The sequence below is a fragment of the Caloenas nicobarica genome, chromosome 3 (genome assembly GCF_036013445.1).
Source record: "Caloenas nicobarica isolate bCalNic1 chromosome 3, bCalNic1.hap1, whole genome shotgun sequence".
Taxonomy (NCBI): Eukaryota; Metazoa; Chordata; class Aves; order Columbiformes; family Columbidae; genus Caloenas; species Caloenas nicobarica.
The window spans coordinates 49152189-49171175 of record NC_088247.1 but is presented as its reverse complement, the minus strand read 5'-3'; the positions used below and the strand labels follow the sequence as shown (position 1 = coordinate 49171175).

Sequence of the window (18987 nt, the reverse complement as noted above, 5' to 3'; positions counted from 1 at the left end):
ATGAAAAAATTTACCCCAGCATCCTCCAGAAACTTTTCTAAGGTCCCTGAGGTGACCCTGTTTATTCACTATGATGCTATGGAGTCTGTTCACCTCCTCCCACAGCTCCTTTTGCTGGTGACCGAGTGTTCCAACCAGAGCGTACTGTGCCCGCTGTGAGGCCAATGTCACCCTGCTGCTTGAGTCCTGGGGTGGCAGCACCCTCCCTCTGGAGCTCTGGCTCAGTTGAGGCTTCTCACTTCGCAGGGTATCTTCTCCAGGGGGTGCTGGGGATGGAGCTTGTAGTGTCCCCCTGGGGTTGTGGCACAATCCCATGTTGTCTGCAGCAGACTCTTAGGGCTTGCTTTGCATCTGCCACCATGCAAACTGGGCTGCTAACTTCCAAAGTCTGTTTGCTGCAGCCTGTAGTGGGTGAAAGCAGTTGAAGTGTTCAAAGAAGATGCCAACAGGGTTGCCTTAAATGCTTGTAAATTAATGAGATGCCAAATTAGGTGCTTAAACTGCCCCGACTGTTGATTTTTGTGAGACGCCAGTGTGAGTGGAGCAGATTACTGACTGACCTGCACTGGGAAGTTACCTTAACTGACAGTTACCTGTGTTTGATAGATACCAGATTAGGGTGCGTGATACGTACCGTTATCTTGGGATATCTTTTTGAAGAATGAACTAGTATAATGCTGTTGGTGTTTTTTTTTTAATTAAGTAATAAATTACTTGGTTCTTGCCCTGAGGGATTTGTACTCCACACTAAAACACAGACGAAGAGTCCCTATGAAATTTTAAGGGATGATGCTACTTCAGAGAGACCTGTTTTTTCTAGTAGTTTATTATTTCTGGGGCTTTTATTTCTTTGTATCAGACACACCCCAGTGAATCCCCAGGAGGGGTGGCGAATTGGCCATGTAGTACCTGGTGTGCAGTGTGGGTGCTGAGGACACCCAAAACAGTTTGGGCAGGAAAGTAAAAAGTATAGAAATGCAAACAAGGAAAGTTGCAAGGTGGGATTTGTAGGCTGGCTGAAAGACTGGAGGAGTATGTGACTGAAGAGAAAAGAATAAAGGTATATGGAGGTGATCTGTGTGCAGCTTTAAGGCAAAAGGAAGAAGTGGGTAACAAAATGACAGCGGTGATGTTCATGCAGTTTATGAGTCCAGACTCGTGTTTTGCTTCTAGCATTATGTGCACTTAAAAGAAGACAATTTTTATGAGCTAAGTGTGATAGAGAGAGTTTAATGCGAATGCTAATGTTTTTTGCAAAGGATGTTAAGGCTTAAAGCTCTCTGTTAAATCTCTGTGCAAGACACATAATTTTAACATCTCTTAATATTACATTATTCTCAGGAGCCCTATGTATTGCTTTTAGTAATAACTCATAAATTATAAAAGATTCTCATTTAACTACTCTTCACTTGAAAATAATTGAGAAGAAAGGTGATTAGATAGAGCAATTTATGAAAAAGGACATAACAGGCTATTTTGTATAGCTGCTTATTTTCCATAGCTATTTTCTTTTGTCTTTTATATAATATATAATTTTGTATAATTAGTAAATATCAATAAAAGGCTAAAAGCAACGTCATGCCAGCTTTATTCTCTTCCAATTTTGTCATTGTGAGAACTATTTTTGTTTGAATTTACAAGGAATGCATTGTCGTCAGTTCTCTACTGCAACATGCTGAACATTGTCCAACAGTTGCTACATAATTTGGATGTTTGCTTAGGTTTTTAATGGGTTAGTCTTGATTTTATTTTAAACATATCTTCTATATACTGTATCTAATACTCCCTTTGTTATCTTAGCTTCACATATAATTATTAGCAGTGTATTCATAATATCCTGGACACTGTCCGCTATAGTGTCCAGTTTGTTTTTGTTCTTGTAGAAGAAAATCCTCGAGGTATGCTTGCTTGCGTGTAAATAATTCTCATACATGATCAAAGAATGACATTAGAATTTGACTCTTGTCTCATTCGGGATTTTTGTCTGTGTTTTCTGGATCTGATCTTAGTTACATCTTGTGTGTTTAACTTTGGGGGAAAATTGAACTAAATACAGTCTATTTAGAAATAATTATATGTGTTATACAAAACAACATATTGCATTATTTTAGAGGTAGTTTTTCAGTGACATTTTTCCATTTATTTAATTCGTACCTTCATACTAGTGTAATATTCTACTTTTCATTTATTTTCTTGCCAAACAAGTAGTTGTTCATCATGTGTATAACATCAACAGGAATCCAGAAAATACTGTTGCTGAAAAACAGAAATAGCTTTTACTTTCTGCATGTTAAAAGGATCATAAAAAGCCCATGTTAAGATTTCATGGGGAATAATATTTAGTTTCCTGAACCGTGTATGTTTATAATCTAAACCCTATTTGTTAATCAAGTTTCTTATTTGTTAATAAAGCTTCCTCCCTGCTACCATAGTTACAGGCAACTAACTTACCAGATGAATACAAATTGGGAAAATGGTGTCATAGAAGCCAAAGGTCACTGTGTGTTACCACAATATAAATCTGAACTGTATTCATGGTAGCTTGTGGAAGCTGGTCTGCATTTCCAGCACCATAATTTAAAAGCAGAATCTTTTCCTCTGTGTTCATCAGATACTCTAGCAAAGAAGTAAAACGTGCAAATGAAAGTAACTTGAACAAGCTTCAGGTGAAACCAAGTAATGGGCGAAAATGTAAAATGTTTGTGATTGTGGAAATGTTAATAAAATTACTGAACTTTTAGAAAGTCTTCAGCACAACAGAAAATGACTTTATACTCACAATACTAAGGAAACAAGGTCGAAGAAAGTGACAAGGTACAATGCTGCTTTCATTGATGGGCAAAGGCTTCTGCACTATAATTTTAAGGAAAGTAAAGGAAATTATTGTGGCAAAATGAAGGGAAAGGTAAGCTGGCTTCCAGCTTGAAAGGAGACCTTAATCAGTTTTTTTTTTTCACTCTCAGGACATCAAAATAGAATGTTTTAGTAAGTAAAGTAGTAAGAACTCTTTTTCACCACAGGTTTTTAAGTAAGCATGTGGCAGTCTACTGTGATTCATTCTGGGACATCTTGTAGCATAACATCAAGGAAATAGCCTAATTACGACTTGGTTTTTATCAAGTTGCAGCTTGTATAGTTAGCAGTGCTATCAAACAAGAACATGTTATCTTACCTCTCTTCAGCACTTGCCTTTATTAAATAGTATATTTGATAAATTGCATCAGACGGCTTATAGTATTTTAGATGGTTTGGGGTTTGTTGGCAAGAATTCTTTAGAATGATCATCCAGCGACTCCTCAAGCAAGGATAAAACACTGTCCTGCTCCAAAAAAGGATAGGAATTTATTGTGAAAAAGGAGGTCTGGGAACCTGAGAAATCTGTATTGCGTGGTTATCTTTTCTCACTTGTCTGGATCATAAGTCGTCAGAAATGGCCATGTGACAACTGCATTCACAAGCCCAAAAAAGATCTAGGTATAGAGAAACTGTAATTTAAAGCTTGGGCAGTACACTGTCACCTCATCCTATTTCCAGAATAACATATGGTTATGGAAGCTGGACAGTGTGAAAGGTATAAGTAAATATCAAAATGCCTTTAAAAGCAAATGTCATGGGAAAATATTAGCTGTATCAAAGGGAATTAATTTATATAATGAATGCTGGGATCCCTCAGAGTTTTAACAACTCCATACAACTTTATGTGCGGGGTGTGGGGGAAGAAGAGGGGTGTATTATGTAGGATTTAGGATGGAAATATGTGCATATGTGTTCCTTATTGCCTGTGCAGCGAGTCCCACACGTTCCGAGTGCATCAGATGTCCTTACTGTGTGCGCAGATTGTTGGCACGCTGGCCAGGCTGTGGGGCCTCTGGAAATCTTGGACCGATGCCTAAAGCTTTTCTGATCTCTTACTCTGGGAGGAGTAAGTATTCTGGAGGAAAAATAAGACCTACCTGGAAAATCTGGTAAACCAAACATTACAAATGGGGCCAACCAGAAGACTGAAGAGTCCTTAGCAAAAATGCACAGGGGAGGTTCCCCACCTGTAGTTTGTGGAGCCATGGGGGTATGGGGACGGCTTTTAAACATCCGTGAGAGATAGTTAAGAAAAGTAAATCTATAGTCAGTCAGCTTCTGTTTGCTGCATAGGGATCCACATTCCTGTTTGTTAGAGATTTTGATTTGAGGAGAAGGGGTTGTGGAAAAACTAGAAAAGTAGAGAAGTTTGGAAAATATTCATTTATTCGCTCTGGAAAGAAAAACTCAGACTACACCAAGAACGGAGCCTTGTTCATGCCCTGGGCAATGTTATATGACATGGGAAGTAATTGGATTCAGATGATACTTTGTGGTAAACTTATTTTGGCATGTGGTAAACTTTCTTCATTTTGATTATCACAGCCGTTCTCATGCTTTTTCTGAGAGGCAAAATATTTTAATACCAAAGATTAATTGTTGCTGTCTTATCTAGTTATTGCAGGTGCTGGATGATTTATTGCTGTTCTTTCCTCTTGCTTGACAGTGATCTTTAAAATACTATGCATGTTTCTTCTTTTTTAAAAAAAATTGCTACACTCCACAATCTTATCACTGCAGTCACATAAGAAATGTAAAATTTTATAGAGGATTATTAGGTCACTTAAATAGAACATTTTAAAGCTACATTTTAATTAGTATTTTAGGAAACTTGAGAATGCTGACAGCAACTCAATTGTCCATGGGATTGTTATATTAATATACACATTCTGGACATTACAAAAGAAAACTAAAACAAACCCACTGAATCTTCAGTCATAACTAGAATCTCCTCATTGTCCTGATTTAGATCACTCTGTAAATTAACCTGTAAACTTCAAGTCATGGTCACACAATACTTTTTCATATGTTCATGATTCTTTCCTCTTGCAAAACATATGAAGGGAAGAACCAGATGCTTTTGCCTTTTGATTCAGTATTTTGGCAGATTTTCTATTGTGTGATGATTACTATGGCTTAACTGTATATGGTTTATTTTAGAGCAGGAAAAATAACATAAAAATACTTAGATGGCAGAATATCTTCTTTAGTAAGAGCTTTGTCATTAAAAACCGCTTTGAACAAGAGATGCCTTCAAAAATCTGTCTGTGCTTAGCTCCATGTACATCAAAAATCATTAGCGATTTGTGGGCCAAACCTCCTCTGTTTCATGTCTTTTTCCTTCAAATTATTTTTTCCTTACAGTTGTGTGTTCTTCCCAAGTGTTAATAAATATAGGGCCACTTACATGAATGAGCTTTTCCTTCCCTAGTGTCTCACTTTACCAGGCAGATGAGCTTTGCAGCAGCAGGGTTGTGTCTCTAACCTCCCTGAGCAACCTACACTGAACTTAGTTTAAAAAAAAAAAAAAAGAGATTGATTTAGGGAAGTAAGGCAGGAGTTCTTCTTGCAGTGTCTGTCATAACCCAGAGCAAATAATGGATCCTAATGTGGAAATGGAACATGAATGATGACACAAAAAAGCAAGACAGCATTTGGAGAAGGTCAGGAGATGTATTTTGCCCATTTTCTCTTCATACTCAATTCCATTCTGTACATGTCAGTTGGGATATATTGTGATTCTTCAGGATATACTGCAAATATATTGTTCCTTTTATATATGAGTATGTGAATTGTTTCGTGCAGAGTTGAACTTGCATCTCTGAGGTGTTTGATTTGGTTTTATTTTTTAAGGCTTCCTTTACAAAGCAGTGAACTAAAGGCTAATTTCATTTTCTTAAATGAAACACAAGGTTGCCATTTCAAGATACAAAAGGTTGTCTGTGGTAAAACCTGGTTCCATACACACTTTACCCTAGCTAACTAGTGCAGTAACAAAGGCTTTTAATGTGCTCTATTTACTACCCTATCTGAAAAGTTCACTTACAAAAGTTGATTTTGGCTGAAAACCAAGTACTTACTGTCATAACAAGATGCATACTTCTGATGCAGAGGAATTTTTTTAGCTAATCCATCAGTTAGATCTTCAGGTACAATTATTTCAGCAATATCAGCTCAAACTTTCATCACTACAGCACTGATTGAGTAGAATGACTTGTTCTCAGGACAGGTGGGATTGCTTCACAAATAGGCTTCTTGGCAATAGCTGTGACTGACAGCAGAATTAAATTTCACAGCAGTTTATTTTGTTGCCCATCCGATAGATTCGCTTGTGATTATGTAGGAGTTATTCTCTGTGTCTTATTAGAAATAGTTGTAAGTCTGAACCCCTTAGTAACAGAAACATTAAGATATTGTAAACTCCTCTGTTTAAAAGAACAAATAAGTCTCTGTGCCAAGATGCAAAGCTTATTTGTGTGCATTCCTCTGTTGACTGAAATACGGTAGACATCAAAAGCTTTAATAACTCCCAGAAAAGACTGTCTTGTGGATTGGAACAGGCCAGGGGAGTACTCTTCACACATGGTCCTTGTTATGACTCAGTCTACCAGATAGCAGGCCTTTTGCTCACCTTATGTTAGCTCTGAAAGTGTTGACATGATGGACCTAGTAAAAAGTTGTAATAGTTAATGACACAAACTGAGTGAGAGCACACAACAGGTTATAAACTCACTGTCCCTCTTTATTTAGCTTGCAGTTAACTTCCAAAGAGCTTCACTGTATACAGAAAAGTTGGTTTGTCAAAATATTCTGCATTTAATTCAGGGGAAAAAAAAGTATATTTCCCTTTCAAATAATATGTACTGCTCTCTTCTCATTCACTACAGTTCAGAAGAGCACAAAAAATGGCAACGATTTGCTAATATGGTATGCTATCTGTACAATATAGATTATATTATATTAGGCACTTACCTGCAGTGGTGGAATAAGATGGAAAAAAATGGAGAAGGAGGGGGGCAATTACTGCTAAAGCACCATAATTAGGAACCTGGTGTTCCTGGCTTTCCAGTCCTATGATCAGATGATACTGTTGGTCCTTTTTTTTTTTCATATGATAAGTTGTAAATGCAAAGCTGTGGATGTTCCCTGAAAAGCTTTGTAAATACTGTTTTACCAGTGACATAGCTTGCCTGTTCTTAATTATTCCATCGTTACAGGAGGAAACGGTAACAATTTTTGCGTTAGACCCGCCTAATACTTTGCAGTAGAAAAGAGGCTCGTGACCTTTGCAATGAGAAGCTTCCATACTTTACTTGCTGCAGTTGTTTGATATTTGGTAGGGGGAAGCAGCCCTGAGGCTACAAAGCTGCCTTTTGTGTCAGCCATTACATTCCTTGTGCTTTCGATGAATTGTCACTGAAAGAACGTTTTTCTTTTTACTTTTGTTTCTGTGAAAGGCTTTGGCAGCCCGCCAGAGTACCTCATGGACCCTCCGAGGTATAAGCACTGCTGTTGCTGGAATGAAAGTAACAGTACGTTCTTTACTACATCTTGGAGATACTGGAGTTGGCAGAAAAATAATAACCCCTCTGATGCACCTCAAGTCTTAGGATTAGGAAGAAAATGAGGCTGTAACACACTGTCCTTGCCAGGACTCAGTGCTTGTCCCAGTGACCTAATTTGCTGCCCTGAAGCAACATCACCTGAGGCTGAGGCCCACCCCAGTTTCTGGGAAGAGGGAACCATCACTCTGTTTCGCGTTCATGCAACTATCACTTTATACCGTCTCTCAAGGATGTTAGCCTGCTCTGCTGCTACCTAATGTAGTTAATCTGTAGTTTATATGGTAGTAGTCTTGGAGACGCAAGTGAAGAGTTGAAAGAATTGCTGATGAAAATGTGGTATATAGGATTTGGGGGATGTAAGGGGGTAAGCATTTGGGAAGATATGTACTGAAAATCCTTACAAAAGCAGTATAATGCTGTAAAAGTTTAGCTCTTGTGCTCGGTAGTACAATTGTTGTTAAGATTGCACCTTCCTCTCTTTGAGGATGCCTGTCTTCAGTACGTAAGCTGCAAAAGGAAAATACAAGGTTGCATATAGAACCATAAACCTGGAATTTCCACATTTTTGGTTGTGAAGTTCTGTACCTTAAAGATTTAAGTTCTTTAACAGGGTTTCTTTGTTTGCAATCATGTTTTTGCTGCATGAGAGGACTACTACCTCTGGTCCTACTGCCACTTCCCATATTAAATCTATTGTACCTGTGTTGTCAACTTACTACAGTAATTTAAGTGTAATGTTGCAAGCTAGATAATGTGTCTAATGCACAGCAGAAGTCTGAAGTCATATGATCCAGGATCTTCATTTAATGCTGATACGCTGAGGAAGAGAAATTTAAGTGGGAAAATGAATATTTCAACAACATAAAATAACTCTGTTTAGAGAAGATGAAGTAGTCCTGGCCCAATAAAGCCCTATAGAAAATTACAGTTGATTTCAGTGAACTCAGAATATCATCAAGATGCCTCAAAATGTTTAAGGTTGTAGTAATTGAAATTAATTAAATTCTAAGTACAAACATGAAAGGAGGGCAGCTGAGTTTAAAAAGGTAGGATGGAGGCACACAGTAAAAAAAAAAAGGTGTGAGGATAATAGATTTCATGACTGATTTGAATTAATATGGTTTTGCCTTTAAAAGTTTTGTATTACCTTGACCCTACATCATGGCACAGGAGATTACATGCTCTTGAAATAAAACATTGCTCTTAGATACATGTCTGGCTGACTGTGAGCATCCTTCAGATTACCAAGAAGTATTTTTTTTGTCTGCAGAACATTCGTTTTTGTGGCTTTACAGTGTAAATGTCTGTTCTTCAGTCAAGTTTACTGATCTTGATTAAAGATGAGTAAACACCGCCTAACTTAACCAATGAGTGATACCAAATTTCTTACCCTTAGCCCACTGACACCATTTCTTGCTTCCCCATGAAAAGCCTGTCACATGTAAATATTTGACCACATTCTCAGTTCTTCATAGAAAGTGACAAATTTAAAAGGCTAGTAACTACTCCTCCCTTGACTTTCTATTTTGCTGACTGAAGTTTAAATGAAACATACCAAAATTGAGACCCTCCCATACAAAAGGGAAGACCTTCCCCGTGTGTATGGTAGCAACAGGTATATGCTGATCATGTTATCAGACCAAAGAAATGAGAAATTCCCCTCTAAAGGTAAATTGTTCTTTTAAATCTAACTTTTAGATGTTTAAAGCCAGTATGAAAATTAATGAACTCTTTTTCTATAGTATCTCCATGTTCCTAGGTGACTGTGTCTAAGAATTCCAAATAAATTTAGAAACTGCTGCTGTGCTCAGCATAAGAGGTGCAAGATTTTTGTTAGACCAATTGTGCATATTTTTTTCGAATAAATATCATGTTTGCCGGCACAGCCTTCATTCAGATTTCCAGTCTGTTGGGGTATTTGTTGTCCTTGCCTTGATTTGAAAGTTTGGGTGAATCTTACATAAATGTTGTAGCTCTTTCAGATGACCTGGATGGGGCCTTGTTTGGGCTAAGGCCTCACTAACTGGCTTTTGGTTACCCTGGTCGTTGCGTTAGCCCTTGGTGGACATAGAGAAGCTGTATTCTGGTGTCCCTCCACTGTTCGCTTCGTTTACCAGCATTCAGACATGTCCTAAAGTCTAGACTTTATGTTCAAAACAAAAAACCCCAGATTGTTTGACGTGTAGATGCTACTAAACCAGACCTCACTGATGATGAATTCCTCAGATCGATTGCAGCTAAATAGATGCTTTGCAATTCTTGGCTTACTTTATTTAACGGAATTTCATTAAAGAATTGTGTGAGACTAAGAGCTTGTTTGTGTATTTCTTTTCTCCGATGTAGTTAAGAAACACAAAGTATTTAATCTTGGACTCTGTCCTGTCTTCAGTGAAACATTTTAGTTAATATGCATGGGAAAAGATGTTTCATTTTGAGAATCAAGGCTATTGCTCAATAAATTGTCTTATTGTCTTAAGTACTCATAATATTCTTAAAGAGTGTTTCCAAAATATTGGAACAAATATAGAAATGAGATTATTGTGCCATAGAAAGAAAAGAATACATGAGCATTTATGTGCTTAATCGGCCGTATCATTGAAACAGCTTTGTCAGCAGCCTTTTGTACTTGCTCCTTGGCTACAGCGCTAAAGTAGAGCAGGGCATGCAGGATTTTCTCAGCTTTAGTAGCTGACCTATAAAGCTATTAGAGTCACAGGTTTTAAAACTGGGACATGGGTAGCCTTACAAATATTCTAATAATCTGTGCACCCAGGCATATATATGGAAAGTCTGTTTACCAGCCACAAGTAAACATCTTTAAAAGGCTATTTTTTCTTTTTATAAAGTTACGTAGTACTTGAGAAATATTGTTACGGTAGAAGGATATTTCACTGGTGAATAGATTTTAATGGGACCTGAGGAAACTGTCTTCAAGAGCAAAGTAAAAAAAAAAAAAAGGCAGTAAAAACCACTGATCATTCCTGAAACCTAATGATAGTCGAAGAGGCTGTAGGAAACAGAACTATCCTTACAGGAATGGTTGTGTTACTCTGGTGAATTTATTAGGATCCTCACAGGACATAACAAGTTAAAGTGGATACTGTCTATAGTTTTGCTTTGGCTCAGGAACAATGAGACAACTCACCTTCTTGATCATTAGTAGAGGGGGGAGCAGAGAACCAATTATTGGGTCATTTTTGCCACTTATTTTTGGTGGTTGCTTTTAAAAAGAAATTGTATTTGCAATGAAATTGTTATACAACATTATGAGAAGTTCCTCTTGTGCTAGAGGCAGACGATGTGCACTAGACTAATAATGTACTGTACTGGAAAAATACTGCCTATGTGTTTTAAGATTTGCCCCTATAAATGCCCATTTCAGAGGGTTAGTACTTCTTATTTGGATTAGATGTAATAATCATTAATCTCTTTTAGGGACCACAATCTGAAAACACATGAAATGGCACTGGATAGGGAACTGGATAATTTTTGACACATTTTTCCATAGTTAAAGCTGAAGTTTGTATTTGGTTGACTAATATGAACAATGTAGGAAATAAATACCTATTAGGATGGCTTGTATTGATGAAGCTTTTAAACTTGCCAGAATTTAACAAGGCGTTCTGGCTAGAAAACATGCCACATGTGGTAAATAATTACTGTAAATTACGAATATTATTTTAAAAAAGGACTAGCCAAACTTGCCAGCAAATCATTAACTGCAAGAATGGTTTCAATATGTGCCAAGGATGTGTTTGAGATCAGGTTACATGCAAGTTAGATTCGCAAAGAGAAAACCCTGGCCTGCTTGAGCTGCGTACGGAAATTAAAGCTTCAGGTTTTCTGTAGTAAGTGTTTTGGATTACTTTATATTAGTTCTTTGAAGCTGAAGAGTATCTGGCAAGAAACCTAAAGGGTTGAACCCCAGCACTATGAACTAGTAGAGAATATAATGACGCATCAGAGTCCGGTCTCCCCAGTTAATGCTGTTCCGTAGAAAATGCAACACCAGCTTGGGGGTGACCTGTGTTTATTCAGATGTAACTTCCAGTTGGTAGAATGTCTGTCTTTCTGAATTCTCCAAGGGTTTAAAATGTGCTCTCTGTCAGGAGATGGGAATGCATTGCCACAGTGGTCCTGCTCTTGCACAGTTCGGCTTATGAAGGAGGAACAGAGTTTTGAAGTTTGCTGTGTTGTTACATCAGGGAGATTTCCCAGTTCAGCTTTGCTGTCAAGAAGAATACTAGATTTTTTTTTTTTTTCTTTAAAAGGAAAAGGTCAGTCTGGATATAGAAGTAGTGAATAGAAGAATGAGCAGTGGCCCAGCCTCTCTCTCAGAATCTGATGGACGGTGAGCACTGCAGAAAGCCATGAAAACCAGGAGGGCTACAAGCCCTTTGGCCTCTAGATAAACCATCTCCCAAACAGTTTGCTATCTAGTATGAAAAAGAGTGAGTAGATACTGTTAAATTAAGATGCCATTGTTCAAATAGTGATTGCTATTCTGGAGTAGATAATTTATGCCTACTATCCAGGCAGGAATTTTGATTAATATGCTGCATTAGCTGCTTGAAAAGATAAAATCTCAGGAGCTAAGGATCTTGTTTTCATGCAGATAAGGCTAATAAGAAAATGAAAGGAAGATAAAACCTTGAGAAAGTGATGTAATGCACAGAGCAAGTTATACCCTGTCGAAACTGTGAAATATGAAGGAAATGTTATCAGGCTTTCCTGTAAGGGGAGCAGAGAGAAAACTCCACACCTGTAAGACGGTGGAAATGGGTAATTACTCTTCTATTCTTGATTAAAGTTAGGATCTTGTTTCTCCGTTTTAACTAGCTTGCACTGTTTGGCTGAACATACGTGTCATTAGTCTTTTCCTTATTAGTATTTATTTGGTTATCAGTTATCTGTTTTGAATTGTTCTGAAGTATGTGATAGAACTTTTATTTCAGTGTATCTTTATGGAGGATTTATCATTTAGTGTTGATGGTCAGTTGAATGCCCTTTAAGCTGTGTTGTCAGCAAATATTATATAGGTTTCTGCTATAACTGTGAATAAGTTCTGGACTGCCTGTGTACAGCTTGAAAAAGATTTTGGAGACTCTGACCTTGATTGAAAAAAAACCTCTGTGTCCACACTTTACCCTTTCTTAATCTAATATATTAATGCATTATTTTTAAAGTACTGTATGTAATTGTACGGTGAGGCATTTTATCTTACTGTGGTTATAGAGGTTGTTGAGAAATTGTGCATAAACAAAAAACAGAGTGACAAACTACAGTAAATTTGCATTAATTATCCCCTTTCTTTCTTAGATATTTGGGCAATTGGCTGCATATTTGCTGAACTATTGACTTCAGAACCTATATTTCACTGTCGTCAGGAGGACATCAAAACAAGTAATCCTTTTCATCACGACCAGCTAGATCGCATTTTCAGTGTAATGGGATTCCCTGCAGGTAATTTATTTTCATTAAAGCGTCAGATGTAATGCAACTGAGTTGATTTTTTTCTGAAGGAAATGACGAGTTGTTTGTGTAGTTATGAAGAAGCTGTCAGTTTGACAGATTTGAAAACGCTGACAACTATGGAACAATCGCATTGGCCAAAAACCAAAAGTCAAATGGCTGCCGTTGTTGTTTCTTATGTATTACTTAAACTACACTTTGAGAACTGTAAACGCTTCTCCTTTTTTCCCCCTCTACCAAAGACAAAGACTGGGAAGACATAAGGAAGATGCCAGAATATCCAACTCTTCAGAAAGATTTCAGGAGAACAACGTAAGTGATGATAATGCAACAACAATTCAGTGAGTGTAGCAGATAGGCAGAAATTACCTTCGATCCTCTGGCTTTTTGGGGAGGGGATTCTGGAGTGTTTGGGTTCACACTGTGACAGCTGACCTGTTTTGAATTAGCTGTTTTGCTTAACTGGTGTTCCCTCCCTCAGCTGCTTGTTAAAAGCATCAACAGAGTGGCCTTTTCATTTACCTAGAAGGGGTCCTTGTAAGTGCCGTTTAATCTATGGCAGGCACAGACAAATGAGCTTGGTTAAACCACTTGTATTTGCTGTTACTTCATTCATTTTGTGTGAGAAAAAATAGGGAAGCACCTGCCTGATCCTTTTGACCAGCAGACATGTGGAGACAGTAAAGCAGGGGACAGAAATTCCTCTGGAAGGTGATGTGTCAATAGGTTGTGATCCAAAGCCCATCTGGGGTCTGAGAATTTTCCACTACTAGTGTTTCCTGGTGCTTTGGCTGAATTAGTCAAGTGGTGTAAGGAGCAACATGGACTCTGTTGTAAGGCAGAGGACAGGAATACAGGAGTTCTAGGTTCTGTTTCCTGCTCTGCCGTGGATTCATTACACTGGCTTTAGACAAGATATGAAGCTTGTCTGTGCTTGAAGCTTCTTCCTTCTGAAAATGGCTATAGGTAGCCTGTGTATTTGTAGATTAAAGGCAAGGCATAGATCATGCATATTTGACACTTTTGAGCTTCGGAACTGTAAGGACTGTGTGGTTTGCTGCAGATTGGGGTCAGGGAGACAGAATAGTAGATTGGAAACAACTTAATAGCTTAGTAGTTGTGCTGTTACAAACTGCTGTATGCTTTCTGTGGCAGAGTTGCTTTAGAAAACTAGAGTATAAAGTTTGAGTTTCTCTGTCATATGCCCATATCAACAGCTTATCCATGTACTATAAAAGCTGCATGTTCCACAGAAATAATCTGTACACAGTCGATACTACTACTGTTAGTGAAAAGCTTAGTGTGTCACACTTAGAGTATCAACTGCTAGATAAATATCTGACATTTTTCCCACAGCAGTTCTTTTTATGGCTTACTTACTAAGGGCTGGTAAATGGTTTTGTGATCACTTGGTGCAGTTCCATATTCTTAATGCTGTATTATTTCAGAAATGTCTTTGTTTAACTGTATTTTTCAGATATGCCAATAGTAGCCTCATAAAATACATGGAGAAACACAAAGTCAAGCCTGACAGCAAAGTTTTTCTTTTGGTAGGTACAACCTGAGAATCACTATGATAATAGGAATTAAATGCATTTCTGATGGTGATATCTGTGTCTGTTCCTCCATCTCATTCTAATGAACACTGACATTAAGGAAAGAAAGTTATTGCTAACTGGCCATTTTTGAGATTTGTTTTCTTCATGTATATTCATGCTGAGGGTGTTCTTAAATTTCTGATATTCAACATCTGAAGCTTTTATCTAATTAAGATCTGCAAGGCACTTGTATATCCAGCCTTACCCTTAGGTCTGCTGTGCAAATAAGAAAATGAGTATTATATATCCCTTGAGTCCATGTTGTTTGGGAGAGCTATCAAAGGCTCCCAAGAGCTAAAGAATTTTGTGAAGAAAGAGAAGAGGAAAGGAAAATAAATGTGTATGTGGCAAAACATCTTGAAGAAATGTAATTATTTCCTGCAGTAATTTTCTTTTTTTTTTTCTTTATTTTTTATTTCTTGCCTCTGATAGCCCACCTCTGCTCTGTGGGTGATTCTAAACAGTATCTCTAAAAACGTATTTGCTGGTTACCTAGTTGAGTCATTCATTGTAAGTGACTACAGGGTTGCTCTGTCTAATACAGCATCATTTCTGGATGCCTCTGTGATGACTTAGTGCTGTCTAAATTTAGGAATGAAGTTCGAAGTGAAAAGGGAGTCTCTGTAATGAGACTTGAGTTCTAGTGGTCTGTTTCCATCATAGAATCACAGAATGGTTGGGTTTGGAAGGAGTCTCTGGAGATCGTATAGTCCAACCCATCTGCTAAAGCAGGTTCACCTAGAGCAGATTGCACAGGAGTGTGTCCAGTCGGGTCTTGAATGTCTCCAGAGAAGGAGACTCCACCACCTCTCTGGGCAGCTCTGGCACCCTCCAAGTAAAGAAGTTTCTCCTCATATTCAGATGGATCCTCCTGTGCTTTAGTCTGTGCTCCTTGCCCCCTCATCCTATCACTGGGCACCACTGAAAGGAGTCTGGTCCCATCCTCTTGACATCCACTCTTGAGACATTTATAAACATTGATGAGATCCTGTCTCAGCCTTCTCTTCTCCAGGCTAAACAGACGCAGCTCTCTCAGTCTCTCCTCTTAAGAAAGGTGCTCTAGGCCCCTAATCATCTTCATAGCCTGCTACTGGACTCCCTCCAGTAATTCCTTGCCTGTCTTAAACTGGGGAGCCCAGAACTGGACACAGTACTCCAGATGCGGCCTCACCAGGGCAGAGTAGAGGGGAAGGAGAACCCCCCTCGACCTGCTGGTCACACTTTTTCTAATGCGCCCCAGGATACCGTTGGCCTTTTTGGCCAGAAGGGCACATTGTTCACTCATGGCCAGCCTGTTGTCAACCAGAACTCCTAAGTCCTTCTCTGCAATGCTGCTTTCCAGCAGGTCTGCCCCTAACCTGTACTGGTGCCTGGGGTTATTCCTCCCCAGGAGCAGGACCCTGCACTTGCCCTTGTTGAACTTCATTACATTCTTCTCTGCCCAGTCCTCCAGCCTGTCCAGGTCTCACTGAATGGCAGCACAGCCTTCTGGTGTGTCAGCCCTTCCTCCCAGTTTGGTGTCATCAGCAAGCGTGCTGAGAGTGCACTCAGTCTCTTCATCCAGGTCATTGATGAACAGGTCAAAGAGGACTGGACCTAACTCTGACCCCTGGGGAACCCCACTAACTACAGACCTCCAACCAGACTTTGCACTGTTGATTACAGCCCTCTGAGCTATGCCATCGAGCCAGTTCATGATCCATCTCACCATGCATTCATCCAGCCTGTACTTCCTGAGCTTGCCTATGAGGAGTTTGTGAGAGATGGTGTCAAAAGCCTTACTGAAGTCAAGGTAGACAACATCCACTGCTCTTCCCTCGTGTACCCAGCCAGTCGTACCATCATAGAAGGCTATCAGGTTGGTCAAACATGAAGGCTATCAGGGTGGTCATCACTAGTTACAGATTCAGCTTAGCAGTCTTCTCTCTAGATCCTGACGAAGATTTGCTCTTAGACATAAGAAGTGTGAAACTTCAAGAAAAAAAAATTAACATTTCTTAAACTCAACTTACTGGGCACAAACTGGAATGATCAGGAGGAAGAGTCGAACTGAAAAGACAACAATCATAAGAGACGTCATTAGTTAGCATCTGAATTTCCCTCTGTTTTCCCACTAAAGGCGGAAGCCACCAGAAAGCCTGGTGGAAAGGCAAAGAAGCGGATGGGTTGCTGTTAGCTTATATGGCAAATTCGTCAAAGCTATGAACACTAAGTTTAGAGTCATCTTGAGTGGGTAGGCTACTTTTCCAGAGGGAAATATTGACCAGATCTGTAAAGAACATAAAACTAACCATAGGGTGGCAAAATATATGTCCATATATGGCATAGTATATCTGTTTATATACATAGAAATAATGGAACTTTATATCATGAAGTAGTGAGAATAAGTTATTACAGGGTGACTGAATAAACAAATAGTTGTCTACCTCTGTATTCCGCTATATGACTGTAAGGATGAGAACTCAAATAGGTCAGTCTCCCAGAGCTCTGCATAAGAGTACCCAGGAACATGGGCAATTATCTTAGCACCTCATTACTGCACTGAGGAGGTCTATGTACCTAAATTGCCACAGTTATGCTGTAGCAAAGAGGCTCAGTTCCTGCCTTATATTGTGAAAGATCCTAAAAAACAGCAGATCTTGAAGAAAAGGTGTGCTTTACTCTCCCAAATCAAGAGATTAGAAATGTGTCTGCTAATGAGCTTGGAGGTACATGTATTCTGAAGCAGACTCCCTAAAACGCCTTGTTTGTGTTCAAAGTGGTTGTTATTTTTTTGAGGTAACCTCCATCTTGCAAGGTGATCTCAGAAGACAACTACTTTGTAACGTTTATTGGTCAAGACTATGTGCTAATGAGTACAGAAAGTGTGATGCATGGAGAAAATACAGCATCAAGTAGACCAGTGCAGGACAGCAAGTCATTCTTGACAAAGAGGAGGATATTGTGCTGATCTGCTGATTGACATTGAATGTTAGTAACTACATGAAGGGCAGAATGTTTTCCATCCAGGAAGAGGCATCTGTTCTTATTGTCCTGGAAGTGTTACAAGCATAGTATTTATAGCTGTCGTGTCAGGCCAGTAGAGCCTGACTGTGAGCAATCTTGAGAGCTGCTGAGAAGTATGAGACTGTTGATGAAGCCCAGTCTCACAGGTTTCTATATTGTGTTAGGAGCTGCTACGCTGAAGAAAAAAAATGTGTCCAGACATTTTTATTCACTTTTTTAGGAGCAACAGAAGCTACAGACTTCATCAAAGAAAGTTGGCTCGCAGTAGCATCACTGATAGGCCGGATATCTTGGATATCTTACTTGAAGTGATGTTATGTGTGGTATCACCTGGAATGGGCAAACTGATCATATCCTCTGGGGTGGAGAGGGATTACTAAGGGCATGAGTACATCATTAAAAGGTCCAACATCTTCTAGATAGATCTTCTGCTATGATACAACAGCCTTATCTTTGAATGATGAAGAATACAGGTCACATTTGGAGCCAGTTTATGATGAAGGTGCTATATGGCAGAAAGTTGGAGGAGCTTTCTGTTGAGTAGTATTGCAGCAACCAGTTCTGAGGAGGGAGTCCAGGGGGCAGAGGTTGATGTCCTGTACTCTTCTGTCCATGACCACATTTGGTACCGAAGACCAGGAGTTGCCTTATACAGAACATGTTTCACAGTGAGGGTGACAGAGCACTGGAACAGGCTGCCCAGGGAGGTTGCGGAGTCTCCTTCTCTGGAGACATTCAAAACCCGCCTGGACGCCTTCCTGTGTAACCTCACCTGGGTGTTCCTGCCCTGGCAGGGGGATTGGACTAGATGATCTTTCGAGGTCCCTTCCAATCCCTAATATTCTATGAGAGTCCATCACTATGGAGGAACAGGGGAGAGTAAATTTGTATCACCTGTAATGATGTCACAAGCCACTGAAACTAACAAAAATTTTACACATAGGGAGAGGTGGGGATTTGAAATAAAGATGCTGAATACCAAAACTGTTGTCTTGTGTTCATTGGATCATGTGAGGTCACTGTGTAGAGAGCTGGCAGCACATTTGAGGTTGAATTTGTCAAGATACACAGGAAACATAGGGTTAAGGGTTGTCTGACAACACAAACCACAGTAAATAAGTGTGCTGTGCAAACTGTCCAGGTGTGTGCAGTGCAGGACCATCTTGAGGTGTTTTTCTGGACAAGATGCAGGAGTCAATTCAGGAGCTGGTTTCAAGTGAACTGATAGATGGTGTGACAGCGCAAGTGACTCTTTGATGTGTTGTCAGTCTGTTGGGGTCTATGGCACATAAAGTATGGGTTTAAGGAGGGAAGGAAGTGGCAAAAGTACAGAGAATTTAGTGAGAGCTTATCTACAAAGTGGGATTAACTATTGAGAAAGGAAATACAGAGAATTATCTTTCTTGATGAGGATGAGTGTTTTTACTGAAGCTGTTTACCATAGCTATAGAATATAGAATTGTATATCAGATTTTTGATTTATTGGAACA

The 18987-nt window shown here is 39.1% G+C and overlaps 1 protein-coding gene across 1 annotated transcript in view; it reads left to right on the top strand.

Annotated features, from left to right (window-relative positions):
- Window positions 1–18987, top strand: part of CDK19 (cyclin dependent kinase 19) — a 126426-nt gene that overhangs the window by 96028 nt on the left and 11411 nt on the right. Inside the window, exons 7-9 of the mRNA XM_065632254.1 lie at window positions 12741–12884; window positions 13136–13205; window positions 14371–14443. Coding sequence (XP_065488326.1) covers window positions 12741–12884; window positions 13136–13205; window positions 14371–14443 — 287 coding nt within the window. The remainder of the gene's footprint in view (window positions 1–12740; window positions 12885–13135; window positions 13206–14370; window positions 14444–18987) is intronic.